This window comes from Giraffa tippelskirchi, chromosome 6 (genome assembly GCF_054371585.1).
Source record: "Giraffa tippelskirchi isolate mGirTip1 chromosome 6, T2T-mGirTip1v1.2.pri, whole genome shotgun sequence".
Classification (NCBI taxonomy): Eukaryota; Metazoa; Chordata; class Mammalia; order Artiodactyla; family Giraffidae; genus Giraffa; species Giraffa tippelskirchi.
The window spans coordinates 153160395-153186397 of NC_137280.1; the positions used below are offsets into that span (position 1 = coordinate 153160395).

Below are 26003 nucleotides of genomic sequence, written 5' to 3' on the forward strand. Positions count from 1 at the left end.
GGTTACACTAATTTAAACTACCCTGTCCTTGGCAATATATGAGAGTGCCTGCCTGTTTTATCCACAGTGTATTTCATGCTTTCTGATTTTTGCCAATCTGATAGGTAAAAGGTGTCACATAGTTTTAATTTGCATTTTTCTTATTGGTAACATTGAACATATTTTTATATGATTAATATCCATGTATACTTCCTCTTTTAGTGAATTATCTATTTATATTCTTTGCTTATTTTTCTATTGGGCTATTGGTCTTTTTCTTAATGGTTTGTTAGAATTATTAATATATTGAGGAAATTAAAGCTATTTATATGTTGACAAATTAGTCCTTTTCTATTTGAGCTACAAATCTTTTTTTCACATTTTGATATTTGCCTTTTGACTTTAAGAATTTTTCTATGCAGTAGAATTTATTAATATTTTATGTGATGTCACAGTTTTTATTTACTTTGTAAGTATCTTTTAAGAATTTTTAGGGAATTTCTTGGTGGTCCAGTGGTTAAGACTCTGCATTTCCACTGCAGGTGGCACAGATTGGATCCCTGCTCAGGGAAATAAAGTCCTGCAAGCTGTGCAGCCAAAAATAAAAAAATAATAAGAATAAAGAGATGAATGAATAAGAGCTCTTATAGTCTTCCAGTGTTTACATTGAACACATTTATGGTATTGTTTTTCTCATTTAAGTCTTTATTCTGTATTTTGATATTCCATGTAGATAACATGAGGAGTTTTGACTGTGAGGGAGTGTTCTCTTTTTATTAACTCAGTGGTGTCTGAGTTACATACAGCACCTGCATTTCTGGTTAGTTTCTCTTCTGTAGTGACAGTATGGAGCAACCTGCTATGTGGTGGTAGGCAGCAAGGAGTCCTAATAGCAGAAGTGTAGCTGGACATGGGATGGTTTTAAAGTTGTAAGATTACTGGCTGATACAGATGACCTTGTTACAGGTCAAGGCTGGGCAAGTTGCTGGCGAGGAGGGTTTGAGACGGTAGTGAAGACCATTTAAAAAGCAGTCTCAGCACAGTTGAAATGATAAGATGAACATCCACAGCTACAAGTTTAGCATATGGAGGGCTCTGAGTGAGCCTTGGAATTCCTGAAATTTGGGAGATGTTTGTGGCCTTTTCTCTTGAGGCAGCTGCAGAGTCCATGATTGGCTCTGTTCTCAGAGTTCAGAAGGGGACTCCAGTGAAATTAGTGCAGTGGTTCTCTACCCTGGCTTTTCACTAGTCTACTGGGAAGATTCTGACTTCACTAGTCTGAGGGGGCACCCTAGTAACAGCATTTTCAGAACTCTTCAGGTGTCAGATGTGCAGCTCGCATTGAGAACCACTGTTAAATACAGTTTACTATCTCTTTGAGGCAGGGATTGCAGTCTTCCTGCCTCACTGCTTCTTATTGTACACCCAGATCACCTGGGATCCTGTTAAATACAGATTTCGATGCAGGAGGTCTGTCGTGGGCTTGGGATTCTGCATGTCTAACAAGCTCCCAGATGATGCTGTGGCTGTGGTCCCAGACCTCACTTGAGTGGCATGAGCTATTCTGTGTGCAGAACCTGGCTTCCCCCAGCCCATGAGCGTCAATGAGGATCTTTCTGCTCTCATCCTGCTCTCTGACATAACTTGCTTAGTATAGTAGAAAGAACTCAGGCCACGAGACCTGCTTTCCACTTCCAGCTCTGCCCCTAATTGGCTGTAGGACAAGTCTCTTCAAAATACTTCAGTCCTTCACCTTCTTATTGCTAAAGCAGGAGGGTTGAACTGGGTGAGGAATAAGGTTCCTTTTGTTCCATCTCCTCCCATGAAGGTCCAGGGTGTTTTCAGACTCTGTGGGGATAAGGTTTTTATGTGGAAGACAGTCCAGATTCTACAGTAAGGACCTTCCTTCCTCTAGCGATAGGGCCTAGGCCTGAGCTTAGGATCCTTGGAGAAAGTGAGACTAATCAGTGTTAAAAAGTTAAAGAGGTTAATGTTAAGTTATAAGCTATAGTAAGTACAGTAAGACTACAGGGAAGCTAGAGAGGAATGTCCACTGGAATTTTCAGGGGGGTGTTTGAGTTCAGTTCTGTTTGCTGGCCTTGATGGACTGTGGTGCCAACTTAGAGGGCAGTTCTCATACCTTTACGTTTATTGTTTCTAAAAAAGCATCCTTCAACAGTGAGCAACAAAACATATTTTTATGCCTTAAGTTAAAATGATGTGGGAGAAAGGCCTACTTCTGTGAAAGTAAATGTTTGAAATACTGTAAAACTCTCCTTTATCTATATTTAGTTTTTCAAGGCTAACCTTGACTATTAAGAGATTGATATTGAAAAGAAAATCACCATGGCCAAATATAGGCTGAGGTAAAAAATAAAAACCCTTTTGCACTTCCCTGTAGACATTAATAAATAGTAACAGAAATTAGCTAAGATGGAAATTTAAATTGTTTAAATTATAAGTAACATTGATAATGACACATCTCTATCCTAACTCATTGGAAAAGATATCAGGTAATTTATTTAGATTTTATAACATAGATGCACAGGAATTTCTGACTCACCTCTTTGATGTCAAAGGAGGTGTATTTTGCATTGTAATTAGAGTTCTACTAAGTTATAGCTTCCCTTAGGAAGAGATTGCATGACCAACACCCAGGTATTAAAAATACTAAATAAAACAGTTACCCTCATTTGATGGTTTATATTCAGTACACACAATTTAGCTCTAACTTTTCTCTGAACATCCTAAGACTTTTCCTTCTATTGTCAGATTATTTTAAAATTGCAGACTGTGAGCACTTTTTCTCAGACACACATATTATTATGGTTTTATTGTATTTGGTAAATTTTATATATAATCAACTATTGATTATCTATCCTAATGAATGATAATACAATACAGTAGAAAATCTTCTCATTTTCAACTAATAAACACAACATATGTCATTTTATAAAAAGATTATTTTGGTTGCAAGTGACAGAAAACCCAACTCATATTGGCTAAAGCAAAGAAGGGACTTTTGGGGGCCATGTAATTGAAAATTTGAGGGCAGAGCTAGCTTCAGGTATAGTTAGTGTAAATAGTATAATCAGAATGTTATGCATCTTATGGTCTTGTTTCCCTCTGCATTGGCTTTATCCTCAGGCTCCATTTAATTACATAATGGCTGCCAATACTGCCAGAGTTTTACTTTTCTGGGTCACATATAGGAGAAAAGAGAATAGCTTTCACTGGAAATACAATAATAATTCCATCTACAAAATGTAGAACCTTAGTGAAATAATAAAAGATAATAGTATTTGATACTTAATATCTTACTTTACAGGCAGGAAGGATATTCAGGATATTTAACCATCTATGATAGCGGCATCAACCAGTCTGAATTAGTTGACTGCAGTCAACCAGAACTAGTATTGATCATGATCAAACTGCAGGTTCCCTGTGTGAATCCAGAGGGATGACAGTCCAACTGACTGGGAAGTATGGATCACAGCCTTATTGTGGCAGAGGGGCTTGCATAACTAAATAAAGCTATGAGCCATGCTGTGCAGGGCCACCCAAGATGGATGAGTCATAGTGAAGAGTTCTGACAAAACATGGTCCACTGGCGGAAGGAAAGACAAACTATTCCAGTATACTTGCCTCAAGAACCCCATGAATAGTATGAAAAGGCAAAATGATATGACACTAGAAGATGAGCCCCCCTGGTCAGAAGGTGTCCATTATGCTACAGAGGAAGAGCAGAGAAATAGCTCCAGAAAGAATGAAGAGGCTGGGCCAAAGCAGAAACAACATTCAGTTGTGGATGTCTCTGGTGATGAAAGCAAAGTCCTAAGATGTAAAGAACAATATTGCATAGGAACCTGGAATATTAGGTCCTTGAATCAAGGTAAACTGGATGTGGTCAAGCAGGAGATGGCAAGAGTGAACATTGACATTTTAGGAATCAGTGAACTAAAATGGATGGAAATGGGTGAATTTAACTCAGGTGACCATTATATCTGCTACTGTAGGAAAGAATCCCTTAGAAGAAATTGAGTGTCCCTGATAGCCAACAAAAGAGTCCAAATTGCAATGCTTGGGTGCAACCTCAAAAAAACAGAATGGTCTTGGTTCATTTGCAAAGCAAACCATTCAACTTCAGAGTAATCCAAGTCTATGCCCAAACCACTAATGCTAAAGAAGCTGAAGTTGAATGACTCTATGAAGACCCAAAGAAAGGCAATGCCAAAGAATGCTCAAACTACTGCACAATTGCACTCATCTCACACGCTAGTAGAGTAATGCTCAAAATTCTCCAAGCCAGGCTTCAGCAATATGTGAACTGTGAACTTCCAGATGTTCAAACTGGTTTTAGAAAAGGCAGAGGAACCAGAGATCAAATTGCCAACATCCGCTGGATCATCGAAAAAGCAAGAGAGTTCCAGAAAAACATGTACTTCTGCTTTATTGACTATGCCAAAGACTTTGACTGTGTGGATCACAATAAACTGTGGAAAATTCTGAAAGAGATGGGAATACCAGACCACCTGACCTGCCTCTTGAGAAACCTGTATGTAGGTCAGAAAGCAACAGTTAGAACTGGACATGGAACTACAGTCTGGTTTCAAATAGGAAAAGGAGTACGTCAAGGCTGTATATTGTCACCCTACTTATTTAACTTATATGCAGAATACATCATGAGAAATGCTGGGCTGGAAGAAGCACAAGCTGTAATCAAGATTGCCGGGAGAAGTATCGATAACCTCAGATATGCAGATGACACCACCCTTATGGCAGAAAGTGAAGAAGAACTAAAGAGCCTCTTGATGAAAGTGAAAGAGGAGAGTGAAAAAGTTGGCTTAAAGCTCAACGTTCAGAAAACTAAGATCATGGCATCTGGTCCCCTCACTTCATGGCAAATAGATAGGGAAACAGTGTCAGACTTTATTTTTCTGGGCTCCAAAATCACTGCTGATGGTGATTGCAGCCATGAAATAAAAAGATGCTTACTCCTTGGAAGGAAAGTTATGACCAACCTAGACAGCATATTAAAAAGCAGAGACATTACTTTGCCAACAAAGGTCCGTCTAGTCAAGGCTATAGTTTTTCCAGTGGTCATACATATATGGTTGTGAGAGTTGAACTATAAAGAAAGCTGAGCACTGAAGAGTTGATGCTTTTGAACTGTGGTGTTGGAGAAGACTCTTGAGAGTCCCTTGGACTGCAAGGAGATCCAATCAGTCCATCCTAAAGGAGATCAGTCTTGGGTGTTCATTGGAAGGACTGATGTTGAAGCTGAAACTCCAATACTTTGGCCACCTGATGTGAAGAGCGGACTCGTTGGAAAAGACCCTGATGCTGGGAAAGATTGAGGGCAGGAGGAGAAGGGGATGACAGAGGATGAGATGGTTGAATGGCATCACCGACTCAATGGACATGGGTTTGAATGGACTCTGGGAGTTGGTGATGCACAGGGAGGCCTGGTGTGCTGCGATTCACGGGGTTGCAAAGAGTTGGACACGACTGAGCAACTGAACTGAACTGACTGATGAAGGCCTACAAGACCTTCTAGAGCTAACACCATTAAAAAAAAAAGTCCTTTTTATCATAGGGAATTGACAAGCAAAAGTAGGAAGTCAAGAGATACCTGGAGTAACAGGCAAGTTTGGTCTTGGAGTACAAACTGAAGCATGGCAAAGGCCAACAGAGTTTTGCCAAGAGAACGCACTGGTCATAGCAAACACCCTCTTCCAACAACACAAGAGAAGACTCTACACATGGATATCACCAGATGGTCAATACCGAAGTCAGATTGATTGTATTCTTTGCAGCTAAAGATGGAGAAGTTCTATATAGTTAGCAAAAAAAAAAATACCTAGAGCTTACTGTGGCTCAGATCATAAAGATACTTATTGCATACTTAAGGCTTAAATTGAAGAAAGTAGGGACCACTACTAGACCATTCAGGCATGCTGCTGCTGCTGCTGCTGCGAAGTCGCTTCAGTCGTGTCCGACTCTGTACGACCCTATAGATGGCAGCCCATCAGGCTCCACCGCCCCTGGGATTTCCAGGCAAGAATACTGGAGTGGGTTGCCATTTCCTTCTCCAGTGCATGAAATGAAAAAGTGAAAGTGAAGTCGCTCAGTCGTCCAACTCTTAGCGACCCCATGGACTGTAGCCTACCAGGCTCCTCCATCCATGGGATTTTCCAGGCAAGAGTACTAGAGTGGGGTGCCATTGCCTTCTCCGATTCAGGTATGACCTCAATCAAATCCCTTATGATTATACAGTGGAGGTGAAGAACATATTCAAGGGATTAGATCTGGTAGACAGAGTGCCTGAAGAACTATGGATGGAGGTTTGTAACACTGTATAGGAGGCAGTGACCAAAACCATCCCCCCAAAAAGAAATGCAAGAAAGCAAAGTGGTTGTCTGAGGAGGCTTTAAATATAGCTGAGAAAAGAAGAGAAGCCAAAAGCAAGAAAGACAGGGAAAGATATACCAACTAAATGCAGAGTTCCAGAGAATAGCAAGAAGTGATAAGGAATGCCTTTTTAAGTGAACAATGAAAAGAAATAGAGGAAAACAATAGAATGGGAAAGACTAGAGATCTCTTCAAGAAAATTGGAGATATAAAGGGAACAATGTATACAAGGATGGGCATATAAAGGACAGAAACAACAAGGACCCAACAGAAGCAGAAATATTAAGAAGAGGTGGCAAGAATACACAGAAGAACTGTACAAAAAAGACCTTCACGACCCAGATAATCACGATGGTGTGATCACTCACCTAGAGCCAGACATCTTGGAGTGTGAAGTCAAGTGGGCCTTAGGAAGCATTACTACAAACAAATCTAGTGGAGGTGATCAAATTCCAGCTGAGCTGTTTCAAATCCTAAAAGATGGTGCTGTTAAAGTGCTGCACTCAATATGTCAGCAAATTTGGAAAACTCAGCAGTGGCCACAGGATTGGAAAAGGTCAATTTTCATTCCAGTCCCAAGGAAGGTCAGTGCCAGAGAATGTTCAAACAACTGTACAATTGTGCTCATTTCACATACTAGCAAGGTAATGCTCAAATTATCTTGGGAGTAGATGGTAAAGAATCTGCCTGTAATGCAGGAGAACTGGGTTTAATCCCTGGGTCGGGAAGATCCTCTGGAGAAGGAAATGGTAACCCACTCCAGTATTCTTTCCTAGAGAATTCCAAGGACAGAGGAGTCTCATGGGCTACAGTCTGTGGGGTCCCAAAGAGTCAGGCATGACTGAGTGACTTTCACTTCAGTTCAGTGCTCAAACTCCTTCAAGCTAGGCTTCAACAGTATGTGAAGTCAGAAATTCCAGATGTACAAGTTGGGTTTCGAAGAGGCAGAGGAACCAGAGATCAAATTGCCAACATCTTTTGGATCATAGAGATAGCAAGGGAATTCCAGAAAAACATCAACTTCTACTACATTGACCACACTGAAGCCTTTGACTTTGTGGATCACAACAAACTGAAAAATTTTTAAAGAGATGGGAATACCAGACCACCTTACCTGCCTCCAGAGAAACCTGCATGCAGATCAAGAAACAACAGTTAGAACTGGACATGGAACAAAGGACCAGTTCAAAGTTGGAAAAGGAGTACGTCAAGGCTGTATATTGTAACCCTGCTTATTAACTTCTATGCAGAGTACATCATGTGAAATGCCAGGCAGGATGAATCATAAGCTGGAGTCAAGATTTCTGCAAGAAGTATAAACAACTTCGGATATGCAGATGATACCACTTTAATGGCACAAAGTGAAAAGAAACTAAAGAGCCTGTTGATGAGGGTAAAAGAGGAGAGTGAAAAGCTGGCTTAAAACTCAACATTCAAAACACTAAGATCATGGCATGTGATCCTATCACTTCATGGCAAATAGATGGGGAAAAAGTAGACACAGTGACAGATTTTCTTTTCTTGGGCTCCAGAATCTTTGTGGACAGTGACTGCAGCTGTGAAATTATAAGATGTTTGTTCCTTGGAAGGAAAGCTATGGCAAACCAAGACAGCATATTAAAAAGCAGACACATCACTTTGCCGACAAAGATTTGTATGGTGCAAGCTATGGTTTTTCCAGTAGTCATGTATGGATGTGAGAGCTGGACCATAAAGAAGGCTGAAAACTGAAGAATGGATGCTTTTGAGTTTTGGTGCTGGAGAAGATTCTTGAGCATCCCTTGGACTGGAAGGAGATCAAACCAGTTAATCCTGAAGGAAATCAACTCTGAATATTCCTTGGAAGGACTGATGTTTAAGCTGAAGCTCCAATCCTTTGGCCACCTGATGCGAAGAGCTGACTGATTTGAAAAGACCCTGATGCTGGGAAGGATTGAAGGCTGGAGGAGAAGGGGACGACAGAGGATGAGATGGTTGGATGAAATCACCGACTCAATGGACAGGAGTTTGGGTAAACTCTGGGAGTTGGTGATGGATAGGGAGGCCTGGCGTGCTGAAGTCCATGGGGTTGCAAAGAGTCAGACATGACTGAGCAACTGAACTGAACTGGTTATATAAGAAAGGGCTTTCCAAGTGGCACTAATGGTAAAGAACTTGGCTGCCAATGCAGGAGACTTAAGAGATGCAGGTTTGATCCCTGGGTTGGAAAGATCTGGAGGAGGGCATGGCAACCCATTCCAGTATTCTTACCTGGAGAATCCCATGGACAGAGAAGCCTGGCTGGCTACCATCCATAGGGTCACAAAGAGTCGGACACTACTGAAGTGACTTAGTATGCATTCATTATATAAGAAGCAGGAGAGAAATGCAACTGGTGAAGGGCTTGGAAATGATACCTTCCAACATTTGAGAACAGTGGAAATTATCTTCAACTCTTTGAAGAATGGCTTTGGAAAAGAGTTTAGACTCCAGAGGGCATAACTAGAACTGGTGAATTAAGGTTACATGGACACACTTCAGTGCAATATAGAGCTAAACTTTCTCAGTGAACAGTGTTTACCAGAATGCAGGTGGTAGTTGTGTAAGGGGGAGACATGTGGGTTCCTGGAAGTGCTCTGGACGGGGTGAATGATTACCTCTCCAGGACCTCTTAATGGAGATCTTGCCTTGAGCAATAAAATGAAACAGAGGATCATTTCTAGCTTCAAGATGCAAGTCCTCCCAAAATTTCTATTTCTCTATATGCTATGAAATGAATATCAATATTAATTATATGACAAGACATTTCTATAAGTTGATATATTTTTAAACAGCTGCCAACCTATGTGCTCTATGAATTCTATGTTTTGAAATGCTTCGGGGAAAAAAGGTATTTAATCTATGAGAACAGGAAACATCATTAATAGGTGATAGAAGTAGGGGCTTAAAGCTTCTATTTATTGAGTACTTACTGTGTGCAGGATGAATTGGATGAATTTATCTATATTATCTCATCTCATTTAATATACTTAGGTTTTCATTGCTTGGTTTGGAACTAATGAGGCACTGTAGTTCTTAGCATGATGAGTTCTCACAATAATTGACATTTTCTTATGTATTCTTTGGTGATGGAACACAGGACTGTTCTGATGGCTACATGTGCAAAACACATTTTCAAGTTAAAAATGGAACTGCAATGTCACATCAAGGAACATCTGCCCACGTACAGACATTTCTTCCTGTGGAGGTGAGTAATTTAACATATCATGTTATCCTTTTCAGTCTTTGTAAAATATAAAGTAAAAATTTAAATCTGATAAATATATTTAAAAAATTAACTGCCATCAGATCCTGAACCTGTTGTAAGGGGAGAAGTGAACATCATTTCTAAGAGGTATTTTCTTCTATAATATTGAAATCAGGAACTGTGGTAAAGTTAAGATTTACTCTGGGGTCTGTACAGATTGTCACAAGGCTTCACCCTTTTGGTTTCTCTTAGATCTAAAAACTACAGATGCCTTCCATTGCTTATTGATTTTTTCCAGTGAAATCCTCTCAGGATAATATAGGTCTATACCTCAGCTGCATAATGTGTGATGGAGATCTCTTTACCTAGTCTACCTTTAATTTTTCTCCTATGTCCTTTAAAATATGCTGGATCTAGGCCTCATTCCTTAGGGAACTTTACCTTGACTTGAAAGTCTTGCTAAATTAAAATTTAATAAGGTACTAATAATGGCATAATGGTTTTCTGGGATATTTTCAACTTTCTTTTTATCAAAATACAAATCGACTTATTGTACTTTATGTTGTTAATAAAAATTTTTATATATCCATTGTAAAAATAAACAATAGAAAAATATATAAAAACTCCCATACATCCTTCAACTGAAGGTAACCACTATGAATATTTTGGTAAGTATCCTTACACATATTTCTGTCACGCACACATACATACTTGTGTTCTGCAATGAACAAGTATGGCATGGACATCTTTCCATGTCAGTAGATGTAGATATCTGTAGTTCTTTTTTAAGGGCTCCATTGCATTCCATCCTATGGATGAACTATAATTATGTGAACCCATATTGAAATAAAATGCTTGAATTTTAAAATTGAATTGGTGGGGATCTAATTGCTTCAACATAAGAAAAGAAATCTAATGCTTAAAATCCCAAATTTCCTGGTAAAATGGGAAAGGAGACTTTTGTTTGTGACAGTTGAGCCCTAACCCCTTCTGTCTGTGTATGATGCTGGCCTGGAAGTAACTGTTGCCTGTGTAATTTATTTTTTATTTATTTTTAAATTTAAATTTATTTATTTTTTTTTTTTACTAAATTTATTTATTTTAGTTGGGGTAAAATTAAATTTATTTTTTTAAAGTACTCTAAGGGATTTTTATATTTGGTTGCGCTGGGTCTTAGTTGCAGCATGTGGTATCTAGTTCCCTGACCAGGGTTTGAACCCAAGCTCCCTGCATTGGGAGCTCGGAGTTTTAGCCACTGGACCAGCAGGGAAATCCCATTGCCTGTATAATTTAGTTTGCAATTTATTCTTGAGGATATTGTGTTTGGTAATAAAGTAAGTGCCCTGATTTATATATAATTTAAGGTTTTTTTGGTAATGTTCTTAGTACATTGAGTGCTTAGTCACTTAGTCGTGTCTAACTCTTTGCAGCTCTTTGGACTGTAGTCTGCCAGGCTCCTCTGTCCATGAGATTTTTCAGGCAAGGATACTGGAGTGGGTTGCCATTTTTCTCCTCCAGGGGATCTTGAGTAGGTGTTCAAATCTTGATTACTGTTTCGTGGTTCGAATAATCAACATCGTATATGAAGCCAAGCATGTTAGGAAGCTTTTCAGTTCATTATGTATTAACTTAAAAAATGCACATGGAGATGATGATTTAAAAGATAAATTACTAGTTCTTCCCTAACAAGTTGGCAGACATTTGAAAAGCACTAAAAAGTGGTGTTGACAGTGTGAGGAAACTGACACTTTCTGGTTGATGTTTTAACTTCACAAAGTTTAAAGATGTGCACATACTATGAATTATCTGTTCCAATTCTAGGAATTTAGCTTCATAAAATATAATTTTTTTCAACATTTCCCAGAAAATTTCAAACATATGAAAAAGTCAAAAGAATTTTGCAGTGAACATCCATGTACTCACTGCTTGGATTCCAACATTAACATTTTGCTGTGCTTACTGTATTATATATCCCTTCCCTCTATTTATCTATCTTCCTTTCTGGTGTGGTGCTTTTACATCAAAGTAAATTGCAGAAAATAATTAGAAATGTACACAAAGTTTAAAATGTGTACATTTAAAACTTTTTTCAAGTTTTACATGAATGTGTATTCATTTACCATTATTTATAATAGGAAAAAGTAGAAACAACTGAAATATCCAACAGTAATGGATTAGTTGCTTATGGCACATCTCTGTGATGGACTTTGTGATTCAGTAGGTTTGGACTGGAGCCTGAGAATTTGCAGTTCTAACAAGTTCCCAGGTTATGCTGATGCTGTTGGTACAGGGACCACCACACTCTAAGAACCACTGCAATACTTTATAATGGAACTCTTAGCATATTTTAGATGTTGTACAGCTGAGATGGTTAGTTAATATAATGTATGCTAGAGTTGATATTGTAATAATCTTGATGAAATGAAAAATGTCTTAGATTGAGCCTGAGATGGAGTTTCCTGTTGAAGTGATTTATTAGGAATGTGTTCTTAGGAGAAAGGGAGTGATGGAAGCAGGAAAGAACAAGGGATAAAAGCTAAGGAAGATTGTGGTCTCACTAGAGATGAGCTTTAGTCTGATCTCTTTAGAACTCTGGAGCATAGATACCCAAAATTAATCTCACTTTGTGTCCTTGAGACTGACCTTTTGTACTCTGTAACATTTATTGGTCTGTCAGTCTGTCATTGACTGATGTAGAGGTAGATATAGCTTCCAAGCAAGATGGCTCCAATATTACTGAGAAATTCTTCAGGGAAGGGGGCTGCTGTGTGTTATCAGCCAACGATTACAACAGCTGAGTGTGAATGGGTGCGCTGGCCTTAAGGGGACCTGGGCAGGGCAGCAACAGTGTCTACTACCAAGGGGTAACCTAAAACCAACAAAATGGCATCTGTGAGGAAGTATATGTATAAGGCCTGCGTTGACATGACAGCAGTTTGTTTGAGAAAGAGCTAATGATTTTAGTTAACCACAAGCTCAAGGTAAATGAAAAAAATGCCATGGTTGCTAGAGAAACGAATTGGAACCTATGCCATATTAATGAAAGCATGATTGGATCCGAAATACTGTCTGGGGACCCCTGGAGGGTTCCAGAGACCCTTTCAAGGGGTCCACAAGGTCAAATATATTTCATAATGTGAAGATATTATTTACATTTTGTACTTACATTCTCCCCTAGTTTCCCAGAGGCTACCTATGTGTGATATTGCAACAGAGTAAATTCAGAAACAGTTATAAAAATCCAGCTGTCTTTAAGTTAGACACTAAAAATATTTTTCAAAATGTATACTGCTTTTCTTACTAATTTATGTTGTTTTGGAAAACATTTATTTTTTCATAGAAATTTGCTGTTATATTACCATGTATTTTTAAAGTGAACTAACATTTTTTTGAAATTTCAATTTTAATTTCTAATACAATAAATATCATACATATAATTCTCTTAAACAAAAAGTTCATTGGAATCTTCAATGAATTTTTAAAGTGTAAAGGGGTATTGAGACCAGAAAATTTGAAAATCATTGCTATAGAACAAGGAAATATTACCTTATTGCATGTGTAAAACAACATTAATAGAGTACTTGATGAATGAATTCATAAATAATAGTTGAAAATTGATCATAAGTGAGGCTTATCCATTCAAAGAAGCACGCTGGGGGCCATGGGTAGGCTTGAAAATATATTATGAGGACTATAGGGAGCTCTGGGGATCTTAAATTAGAACTAAAGACCTAGGAAGGTTAATTGTCTTAAGATATCTAGAAAGCTTCCCCGTGGAAGAGAGAGTAGACTCACTTTGTTTCTGAGGAGACAGAACAACTGGAAATTATTCTAGACAAGTCTCTCTACTGTTTAGATTGCTCACAGTGAAATTGGTGAGCTTGCAAAGCTGTGAGTTCCCTTCCCTTTCTTGGAGATGTTAGCCACAGAGTGGATAACCTTTTCTCTAAAACAGTGGTCACTGACAGAAATGTTCAGATGTTTAAAGCACCAGGATGGTGATGAATGAAGTGGGCTGATGGGAGTTGGTGGGACCTGTGGAGAAGTAGAGAGGGAATGGTTCATCCGAAGGGGCAGTAGAAATGCATCTCCAGGTGGATTTTCAAGTGAAGGCAAGATCTGGATTTATGTGTTGATTTAAGTAAAAAAAATCTGTGCAGGCTAAATAGACTATGTGTATGGGCTGCAAATGGTCCTTAGGCCACCAGTTTATAACCTAGCCTCTAATATTATAGAAAGGGGTCCACACTGTATAGAAGACTGAGCCAGGGGACTTTGGAATTCTCTTCAGAATTTAGAGCCCCCATCCATAACTGGGCTTCCCTGGTGGTGCTAGTGGTAAAGAACCCACCTGTGAATGCAGGAGACGAAAGAGACCTGGGTTTGATTTCTGGGTCAGGATGATCCCCTGGAGGAGGGCATGCAACCCACTCCAGTATTCTTGCCTGGGGAATCCTATGGACAGAAGAGGCTGGTGGGCTACCATCCATAGGGTCGCAAAAGCGCTGGACATGACTGAAGTGACTTAGCACGTTGTATCTGTACATCACATTTCCTATTTAAAGATATTTGAAAGAATGCCTCTACTAATAGTTACTTTAAAAAAGATCTAAAAAATTTGGCCATGTATGAAGTGGGAAATCAGATTACTTCTTTGTTCCAATCAGAACTGGTAGTCTTGACTATAGAGGGGTAGCTGGATTCATGGTTTTTATGCCTGTGAGTTTATATGCAATAAACAGGAATTTAAAAATCAAAGAAATACAATGGAATACATGAGTGAAGTAATTTGTTAAAATCATAATCTATGTCTTGTTTGAATTTTTAAAATGTAATTTAAAGTGATACTTAAAAGAGTGAGATGATATTCAGAAATCTACTAAATATATTGAGGTTTCTTAGTGTTGTTTTTGGGGACAGGAGTTCTTATATGATTATTCATTAGATAAGACATTTATTGTTGAGAGTAGTTACTGTGATTTGCTTGTGACATTTCTGAGTTTGTGAAATAACAAACAAGACTTGAACAAGATTTTTTCATTACCAGTGATCAAGAGAGATTCATTGCTTTATTTATAAAAATAAAATAATAGTTTGAGAATGAAAGTGGTAGCAAAGGCTCTATATTCAAGCTAGACAATTTTTTTTGAGTAAAATTAGTCACTGTTAACCTTTAAACCTCATGTAAATGTTATTGCAAAATAACTACTAAACTTTAAAGTTATTTTGTAAGCTTCTAAATTAACTCCCAGTGCTTAAGAATCCACCTGCCAATGCAGAAGACACAAGAGATGCAGGTTCGATCCCTAGGTCCAGAAGATCCCCTGGAGTAGGAAATGGGAACCTGATCCAGTATTCTCGCCTAGAAAATTCCATGGACACAGAAGCCTGACAGACTACAGTCCATTGGGCTGCAAAGAGTCAGACATGACTGAGCACAGCACAACAACAGCGAATTAACTCACTGGCCAATATAGACTACAATGGCTAGAACTGTAGCATGCTAGCTACAGTTCTAGAGAATTCTAGCTACAGTGCTACAATTCTAGCTACAATTCTCTAGAATCTACAATTCTAGAGAAACAAGATATAAGTTTTTTTTTAAATCATATTTAACATTAAACCACTCTGAATAAAAGGAAACAATGAGATGAATATTCAACATGGATATTGATTGTTAATAACCAGAAGTAAAAATTATTAATGAATGTTTAGAAGAGGGAAGTGCCTGAAAGTTCTTCCTGTAGAAATAGCTTTTGTCTAACATTGCTTTGCATTTTCTTTTTATCTCTACCACCTTCATATAGGAAATTCTGAATCATTTTCATAGAATAGAGATAGCCCAGATTTTGCCCTTTGATTAATTCAATTTAGATACCCATAAATATTTATTTTAGGTTGGTCGGTGATTTTTTATATTATTGAAGTTTGGATTCTTCTGTCTGAAGTTTCATTTCTTCCTTTTGAAAAGGTATCAGAGATGGATATTGAGCATATTTTATTTATTCACTTACTATCTTCATTACTTTAAAGCCTGAGGTTATACCTTTAGATTACATTTTTTAAAACTATGAAAATGATAGAGTCATAAGAATAGCAATAGTATACTACTGGAAAAAGGGATTTTTGTCCTAGGGCCTTGTAGTCCAGTAACTGGGACTTTCTTTAGTCCAGGGCAGGTAGAATATTATAGGAAATCCTGAACAAAAAACAACTTATCACAAATTCCCTGAAGCATAAAGCTGAGAATCAGTAACAGGAAATGATCTCAATTACCAAAAGAACATATTCAGAGAATGATGATCTTCTGATGTAACCAGGTCTTCAGATATACTCATTTGCCCTAAGGATTTTATTAAGTGGCTTCTAGGATGAGTTCTATTTTGTATGTCTGAAATAGACTCATATGTCAGAATATTATGGGTTTTTTATATATATAATGGAATAAATGACAAGCTACAGTTCTCAGTGTTAACAATTTCTCTGTAAAGCAACTGCTATTTTTAGACTGAAGTATAGACATATTGATGAATGTAAATGATGAGTAATAAGCATGTTTACCTCTAGTATTTGAAAATGTAATTATTAAAGAAATGCTAACATACCAGAAAGTCTATCATACTTAATGTATGTAGATACAAATGAAAGTACCTGTAATAGTCAGTATTTATTTATTGATTTAATGAATCTAATGCTGATAGATAAGTGAATTTTTAAAGTAAATAACTATTAATACAGCAAACCTCAACCCCACAATACCATTTTGTGTTTTTCTTGTGGTATATTATGAAAATGTTCAAAGGCAAAGTAAATTTTATTTAATTTAGAGTGTAAATATAAACCACACCACAGAGTGGTGTGTTTGAGAGAGGAGAGTATAGGATATTCTGAAAATCAGTCAGGTCTGATTAGGATTTTCAGTTCTAATAAAATTGTGGATTATTGCACTAGGTATATTATATATTATATAAACTACATTTCTTTAACTATGCTTTGACAGAAATGTGTGTTTACTTATTCTTAGAACTCATCAGAAATCACATATAGAGATGTGGCACTAAAACTATTTGAACTATCTAATAAAATCTTGGGGGCGGGGGGTGGTCTTAAAAGACCTTAGTGTTCAGCTGTGAAACCAAGAAGTATTATATGGAAGCCGGAATATGCTCCATACTCTCCCAAATCTTTCTTCTCTAGGCTCTTGGTACCTGAGTAGTATCACTTTGTTAAATTCAGAGAAAATATTAGGTTTAGTGAGAACATATACCCTAAAAGACTTCTTAAGTTTATTCCTACCTTTGAAATTCTCTGCTCTATTTGCTGTGGCAGAGCAAAGAGAGAATCTGTTTTTTGAGAGAAAGCACATTGAACCAATCCAGATAGGTAACTAATTCTCTTTCTATTTTTCAAGTCAGTAGAAAAGCCTTTGCTAAGGCTAAGACACCTGCCATACCCACTGTATTTTAACTCAGCAGTGAGTTATATCACAAAGCTTTCTCTATGTATAGTTATAATATTGAAGTGTTTTTTAAAAGTCAAAAGTATGATCATTTCTAGCAGCAGATGTGTACTTGAGAGAATACTGAGCTGATATTTTCTGTATGAAAATCTGATTTTCAATGTAAAATGCTTTTGTCCAGTTGTAAAGGTCTAAAAGGAACCAGTTATTTCTGAGGAGGAACAGTTAGTGTATTATTTTAATTGCTCTAATTATTTCTCCCATTTAAAACAAATGAGTTTGAATTGCTTTCCATGATATAGGTTTAAAAAAGAAATTTAATAGATTAATTGGAGGTTTTCAAACTTTATGAGGATATCTTGATTTTATAATCAAATCTAAAATAAATGAAAGTGAAACCACTATTTAGTATTTCTTCCTCCTCCTTTGATTTTTTTTTTTTTTTGGAAATCTGTGGAAACTCCATGTGTGGAGAGGGATCCACTGGAATATACTATAATGAGATTTGCTCTCACAAAAGATTAAATAGAATCTAAAATATTTGAGTTTTCAAAAGTTTTTGTCATCAATTATATTTAAAATTCCTTTTATTCCTTAGTTAAATTGTTTGTTTGTTTTTGTTTTATTATTTTTGACTACATTGCAAGGTGTGTGAGATCTTGGTTCCCTGACCAGGGATCAAACCTGTGCACTCTGCAGTGGAAGCACACAGTCTTAACCACTAGGCTGCCAGGGAAGTCCTCCTCAGTTAAATTGAAAAGGTTAATTTAAAAAATATTTTCTGGAGTGAAAGAAATACCCATCAGCATCATATTCTATGCAGGACTCAAAAGCAGTCTAAAGAAATTGAACATTGAAATGGAAATGTGAAATACCATGGAAGACGGCAATCTTTGGATGTTTGAAAGACTGTTGATTTTTTTTTTTTTAGCTTGAATGAAATTAGCTACTTGGCAGGATTTTTTTTAACTGTTAGATAAAGACTATTATATAGAGTGTGGTTGTACTACAGAATTATTGTCCAGAACTAGGGACAATTGTATGTGTATATTGCTACTTATATAATAGGACACACGTAGGTTCCAATATTTTTTCAGCTAGGACCTGAAATGCTCAGTGTTAAAGAGGCTTTATTAAAAGTGTAGATGAATTATTTTTACAGGGAGACAAAACATTTTCAAATTGGAATAGTGATTCTGAACCTTGCTGCCAGACTCCAAGCATTGTCCTGGTTAGATCACTTTGATTCCACTGTGCCTGGCATATAACTGTCAGAAACTAATAGAGCCTATATCTTGATTTTCCTGGATGGAACTATCCAAAATTTCCCTCTCTCCAATGTACTACTAAAAGTTAGCAATGTTAAAATAAATATTTTGTCATTATCAATTTTTGTCTGTTTATTAAATGGTACTTATTAAATGAAGTGACCAGGAATATTTGTTAAAGTTTGTCTCTATATTTATGTGCCTAAGGGTGAAAAATAACTTTACCTTAAAATAAATGGAAATAACCAGGTCTGAAATCTGTTGCTTGTAGAAGCGCCAAGATATATTAAGATGAAATTTCAATTGCCATTTATCCCAAAGGGCCAAAAGTAGCATATTTGACAGATCTTTTTCAAGAAAAGTTTGCCAGCCTCCACACTGGTTTTGCATACAAGATGATTGGTAGTTTAGTGTTCTTTTTAAAAATAATAAACAAATGAATGTTTCAGGAAACCTCTGATAGACTGAATCAGGTGGAACTGATTTAATGTTATGGATAATTACATAATTAGTGCTGTAAAAAATAAACTATACTATCTGCCTGATGGACTGGAGCTGCTGTGAAGGAGGTATGTAATTATACAATCAGCATCCTCCTCCTATGCTGATTCTAGGTAATCCTTTTTCTTCCTTGTCTGAGAAGGGGCTTCCTGTCTGTGTTTCCTGATGTTAATTTTAAATGAATAGAGCTGAGCATTCAGTAGTTTCTAGTCCCTTGATAAGTCTTCCCATGCTCCAGGTCTGTGTGAGACCATCCTCTGAGACCAGTGGCTTTCAGACTTTTTTTGATATAGACTCACAATAAGAAATACATTTTACATCAGGACCCAGTACACACCACACATACATATCTGAAGCCACGAGTCACAAGAAACAATTCTTATTCTTTTTGATCTACCTACTCTATTAATCTATTTTGCTCTATTTTACTTTTTAAAAAATGCTGGCTGAAGTCCACCAGTTGATTTTGGAATCTCCTAAGAGCTCATGATTCACGTTTAGAAAATATTACTTAGATCCTTGATGATTGCTAACGTCAGTGGAAGGGATTCAGAGAGTAGCATAACGCTGCTGTGGGCTTTGGGTAGCAGGTGGTGTGGCATGGTTGAAAGAACAACGGCTTTGGAGTTGGGCAAATTTGGTTTTAAATGCCTACTTTTCCTTATTTTAACTGTGTACTTTGAATATGTGATTAAACCTCTGTGAGCCTCAAATCCCTTATCCGTAAACATGGATTTCAAATATTTGAGGGAGTCAGGAAGTGGGGAATTGGGGTCTGTCTATTAAATGATATCATGGAAGAAGGCATCTGATCATGGCTGAAAAAGTGGTAGGCGTTTCATAAAGTTTACTTTCCTTTCCCCTCTCTTTTTCAACATCAAACACCTCATCTGGGAAAGAGCATGGTAAATCCCTACCTTGCAGGGTAGTTGTGAGGATCACATAGGATAATGGAACCAAAGACTAACTAATGTTAATTTTTATCAGAGCATCCTTAAGGCAGTGTCACTGTTTGAGAATAAATCTCTGAGGAAGTAGGATAGAAGAGAGTCCTGTGAAAGTTAAGTGACAACACTAGAAAACAAAACAAGTTCTGAAATTTTGTATTATGATTTAATAGCAAGGATTGTTTTGAGATATAGTGGTATTCAAAACTCAACATTCAAAAAACGAAGATCATGGCATCTGGTCCCATCACTTCATGGCAAATAGATGGCGAAACAATGGAAACAGTGACAGACTTTATTTTCTTGGGCTTCAAAATCACTGATGATGGTGACTGCAACCATGAAACTAAGAGACACTTGCTCCTTGGAAGAAAAACTATTGACAAACTTAGACACCATATTAAAAAGCAGAGACATTACTTTACCGACAAAGGTCTGTCTAGTCAAAGCTATGGTTTTTCCAGTAGTCATGTATGGATGTGAGAGTTGGACCATAAAGAAAGCTGAGTACCAAAGAATTGATGCTTTTGAACTGTGGTGTTGAAGAAGACTCCTGAGAGACCCTTGGACAGCAAGGCATCAAGCCAGTCAATCCTAAAGAAAATCAGTCTTGAATATTCATTGGAAGGACTGATGCTGAGGCTGAAACTCCAATACTTTGGCCATCTGATGCGAAGAGCTGACTCTTTGGAAAAGACCCTGATGCTGAGAAAGAGTGAAGGCAGGAGGAGAAGGGGTTGACAGCAGATTAGATGGTTAAATGGCATCACCGACTCGATGGACATGAGTTTGAGCAAGCTCCGGGAGCCAGTGATGGACAGGGAAGCCTGGCTTGCTGCAGTCCATGGGGTCGCAAAGAGTCAGACACAACTGAATGACTGAACTGAATTGATAGTGGTATTGCATGTTGATATTGGAAAGCTGCTACCAAACTGCTAAAGAATTATTTATAGTGCCTATAAATATAATTTATATTATAAATTGTGTATACAAATTGTTTCATTTTGCATTATACATAGGATTTAAAGAAACTTTAAAATTATTCAGCAAAGGAGTTTGCTTCATTAAGGCCTGGAAAATGAACATCAGAAGATAAGTAATTACCTATTGTATAAAATTTCTGTCATGTTCTTTACCTTAACTGAAATACGGTATAATAATTTAATTGTGAGAAAACTGTAGCCTCTGTCTCATAGCTTGAACTCTTGGGAGAATTTTCATTGTACATGTGTCAGTTCAGTCGCTCAGTCGTCTCCAACTCTACGACCCCATGGACTGCAGCATGCCAGGCTTCCCTGTCCATCACTGGCTCCCGGAGCTTGCTCAAACTCATGTCCATCGAGTCAGTGATGCTATCCAACCATGTCATCGTCTGTCGTCCCCTTCTCCTCCTGCCTTCAATCCATGTATATGTTTTTATAAAAGCACCTTCTTTACTTTAAAGGTGTTACAGTTTTAACTACTTCTAAGTTAGTTCATAACTGTGAAATGCTGTTTCCTCACTAGTTTTCAATGTTTACTTTCTTGTCTGAAAGAAAACTCCTTGGTTTTGATACTGTCTGTGCTTCTCTCTTACATCATCTTTTCTCTAGAATTTTGCTGATGTTGTGATTATTTAGTGGTAACCTGGGCTTTGTTGGTTGTGAGGAAGGGACATAAATCAGACAAGGCAAGTATAAGGCCATGACAGCTACAAAGCATCTTTTCCATATTTCTTATTCTCCAGGGTTTTCAGTCTCTGGTTGTTCTGAAATGTTTCACTCTCGTTTTAGGCCTGTGCTGGTTGATTGCACTTAATTTCTGTGCCATTTCTATGTTTACAGTCCCTTACATCATGTTAGGAAATCATCTCACACTTTAAGTTCAAATCACACTTACATTCAGGAGAAAAGTCCTGGCTCCTTTAAGACAGAAGTACCTTTTTCTCTGCCAGAAAGCTCATTGTAAAACTGAAAAGCTTAACCAAAAAGGGTTTCAATGTAAATTGAATATTGATAGAGAAGGGTGGTTAATTGGCCTTAGTAACTTGGTTGCTAAGGAAGCATTTTTCTGGTTGGGAGGAAACTCTCCTGGGTATTCTACTGCTTCTTGTGGACCTAAAATGCTTTGTTTTATCTCTTACTTTCTGTTTCTGAGTTGGAAGAGGAAAAAGCAGAAAGCTATCATAGGAATGAAAAGCTGTGGGAAGCAGATGGTTGCTCTCTCTTAGCTACAGAAAGAGAGAGCTAAATACTGACTAGCAACAAGCCAATGCCAGCAAGGACTCTTTGTGTAAGGCAGACAGTTGGAAAATACCATGAGGGCAAGATATAAAGAGCTTGCATAGGAGTACATAGGTTAGATTAGGGGTTTTTTAGTACCTGGAAACATATGGGTGAAAAAAATTAAAGGATCTTTTGAATGGACATCCAACACCCACGTTAAACAGCAGGATTAAATGTTTTTTGAATGGCTGAGTTTATTAAGAGGAATTATTTAGTTTGTACTTATTTGCATTTTGAAGGTTTTGTACTATATCATATATTAAATTTAGTTAATTTGTAGTTATTTTAATAAACAATATTTAGTTTCAAACATCTCTGTTATAGTATAGTTTATTGCATAGTAATACTATAAGTAACCTTGGAGTAAACAAATTACCGATTTTTCATTGAAATATTTTTTTTCAAAATAAAAATGCCTTTGAACATTGACTGTACATATATGCTAAACTTTAAGAAATATTTTAAATAATTTGGTTATACTCTAAGTATACTTTAAGTAATTATTTCTTCATACTAAATTATGTTACATTAACCTCAGAAAATTAGTGCTTATATTTTTCTTACTTTCTTTTTTTTTTAACTCACTGCTTCATTCAGCAGATATTTTAGAGTGTCTACTAAGTGTTAGGCACTATGTTAAAGGATACCAAAAGGAATAAATCTTCTCAGAAGCAGTGACATATGTCTCAGGAGAGTTTAGAAAAGAAAATATTTTTTCTGGCATTTTATGGTCTGTTAGGTTTTGTATGCTTTCCCCATTACTAGTATTGCATATTATTATTTGTACTAAACATTATTTTTTATGGTACTTTTAAGTTGTAAAATTCTTTTAAATAGCATTATTTGGATCATTTTTGTGGACATTTGTAAAGAGAACCAGAGTTTCATGGCTCCTTCCATAACCCTGAAGTCCCGTAAGAGGATGCAAAAGTCCTCCTTGGTAACCTTTCTGGAATTTAACTTGGATTTTCTTGGCCAAGTAGTTCCTGTCCTGTGAGTGTGACTAGAAGATCTTAGAAAAAGGGCAAAATGTGATGATCCATTTGAGGACCTCTGATTATAATATTATCAGAGAAACTAGTTTAACATGGATTAGTTAAATATTAATATAACCAGAGAGCTTACTAAATATGTGGGTGGTCATCAGTGATGAATTTTACACTGAAAGGGCAGACAAAATGATCAAGTAAAAAACACTGATAGACTAACAGAGCAAATTGGGCTTCCTCCGTAGTATAGTAATAGAATAATATGAAGAGTAATCCGTGGTCCTTTTTCCTTTTAAATTTGGAGGTATAGGTAAATTCTGATAGTTAAAAAAATTATATGCTAAGACTACATTTTCACATTTATCTGCTGCCTAATTTTAATATTGCTTCACAATTCACTGGTTTAGGCTTTTTATAGCCTTTATAGGTTGGATTGTCTTTCAGTGATTTGAGGTTTAGTAAATGAAAGGGATCATTAAGGATAAAGAAGAGCAACAAATATGAGGTTCATTGTTAAAAGGTAAATATATATTTTAGATTTTTGAACAGAATGATGAATAAATCAGAAAATTGGTATTTGTAATAATAATACTAAGTGACTCTTTGAATGTCACATTTATTTTAGCTTAGTAGTCATTACTTTAAAATAAGTGTATTGTTTGTTTTTTTATAGCTGTGAAAGATAACTGCATTGAGTTGAGATTAAAAAAAAAATTTTTTTTAAGAACTCAATTGCTTCTATTAAGATGAAACTCAGCTAGTAAACTCATTAAGTAAGGACCCTAGGCAGTTCTCTAGCTGAGACTGAAAGCACAGTACTGCAGACATCTTTGCATCACCGCCATGAATGACCTTGAAGGAAGCCAGCACTTCATAAAGCAAAATCCTCTCTGTGCCACTTCTTTCTGATTTGATTGATGCCTTAGAAAAAGCTGTAAGATTTTCTTTCCTTTATAGTGTGGGGCATATACTCCTTATACTTCATAGATTTTGCACTTTTCTGGAGTATTTTGTTGGCAGGTTCTTATAAGTTCTGATCTTTCACTGACTGCAGTACAAGTAAGCAGTGAAATGTCTCTCTTTTGATCAATTATTACTAGGGAGGAAGGTCTTGGTGCATTGGGATCATGGTTTTTAAGAATGGAAATATACTGACTTTCTAACTTGGGTGTAATACAGCCATTTTTCTTCCATCATAATCTTTCCAAGCATCTCACTAGGTCAAAGGGTTTAATACTGATGTTTTATGATTTATATTATTCAAAGAATATAGATTCCTGTCTAGCTACTACTCACTGTGCTTTCTTAAATTGATAGTTCCCCTTCCTTTTAGTTTTTTACTTTAATGTACAATGAAAGTTTTAGTATACATTTTTATACTCAAAAGAAGAAGGCACCAGAAACCTCAGAAGATTGAAAGATTATTTTATTACTTTGGAATTACTTGGTCGTAAGAAATTATAAGGATCATCCAGAAGAGCAGTCATCGATTTGTCTGCCCTCACCTTGCTGTAGGAATACCAGGAGGAAACTTTTCAATATTTTGGTTCTGAAAAGTCTAAAAGCTATGTTAGGACCCTTGAGGCTGAGTATTTAAGGATTAACACATACATTACATTGAGTGGGGGTAGAGCTAATACCAGCTTCAGCCTTGTGTATTGCAGAGACCATTTAGGGCCTTTTCCTCTTTACCAGGGAGCCTGGTCAGCCAGTGACTCCAAACCTCAGTACTACACTTTTCCTCTCTGAGATCTGAAACTGGTCCTCCTGATCTACCTCTGCTAACCTGACTAAATTTTGCACCTTGCTTAGCTTATTTTTCTGAAATATAATTTAGGGTCACCTAAATACGTATTCTCTTATATCTTCTCATTTGTTGAACACAGAAATAGCTTAGTAAATAGGAACTTAGCCATGCTGAGTTTTTCTTCAATTACTTGATTAACATCATGTCTCATGAGCAGCTTTATTCTGAAGACCCTCTTGAGAGTCTTTGAACATGCTTAATTTATTCTAAATCCCTTTTATAATATATTTTCTGGCTGATGAACTTATAGATTTTCTTTTAAAAGTGCATATGAATGCATTGGGACTAAAATAAATTTTCAACCTTTTATCCAGCTGTTAGTACTTTTTCTTTCTTTTTCTTGTTTTTAAAAAATTAAAAAATTTTTTAAATGAAGCTACTAAAACAGTTAGAAAATATTCACTTTCATGAAACAGAAAGCAAATCAAGAAGTTATGGAAGTCTTTAAGCCATTTTTTGAGTTTATTTTTGTGTATGGTGAGAAAGTGTGTTCTAACTTCGTTGATTTACCTGCGGCTGTCCAACTTTCCCAGCACAAAAAGATTGGGATACCATAAAACTCCTAGAAGAAATCATAAGCACAACATTCTCTGACATAAATCATACCAATATTTTCTTAGGTCAGTCTCCTAAGACAATAGAAATACATGCAAAAATAAACAAATGGGACCTAATCAAGTTTACAAACTTTTGGACAACAAAGAAAACCATAAACAAAATAAAAAGACAACCTACAGAATGGGAAAAAATATTTGTAAGCAGTGCAACTGACAAGGGCTTAATTTCCAAAATACAGTATGTAAAAACCTCATACAGCTGAACAACAAAAGGAAAAACAAACAACCCAATAGAAAAATGGGCAGAAGACTTAAATAGACATTTCTTCAAAGAGGAAATACAAATAGCCAATAAGTACATGAAAAGATGCTCAACATCTCTAATGATTAGAGAAGTGCAAATCAAATCTACAGTGAGGTATGACCCCACACCCATCAGAATCATTGTTCAGTTGCTCAGTCATTCCGACTCTTTGAGGCCCCATGGATTGCAGCACTCCAGGCTTCCCTGTCCTTCACCATCTGCCAGAATTTACTCAAACTCATGTCCATTCAGTCAATGATGCCATCCAACCATCTCATCCTCTGTCATCCC

The 26003-nt window shown here is 36.8% G+C and overlaps 1 protein-coding gene across 5 annotated transcripts in view; it reads left to right on the top strand.

Annotated features, from left to right (window-relative positions):
* ATG10 (autophagy related 10) overlaps window positions 1-26003 on the top strand; it is a 256590-nt gene that overhangs the window by 61420 nt on the left and 169167 nt on the right. For all 5 annotated transcript variants that reach the window (XM_081503879.1, XM_081503876.1, XM_081503877.1 and 2 more), the window contains one exon: window positions 9509-9616. In XM_081503879.1, the coding sequence (XP_081360005.1) occupies window positions 9509-9616 (108 nt within the window). The remainder of the gene's footprint in view (window positions 1-9508; window positions 9617-26003) is intronic.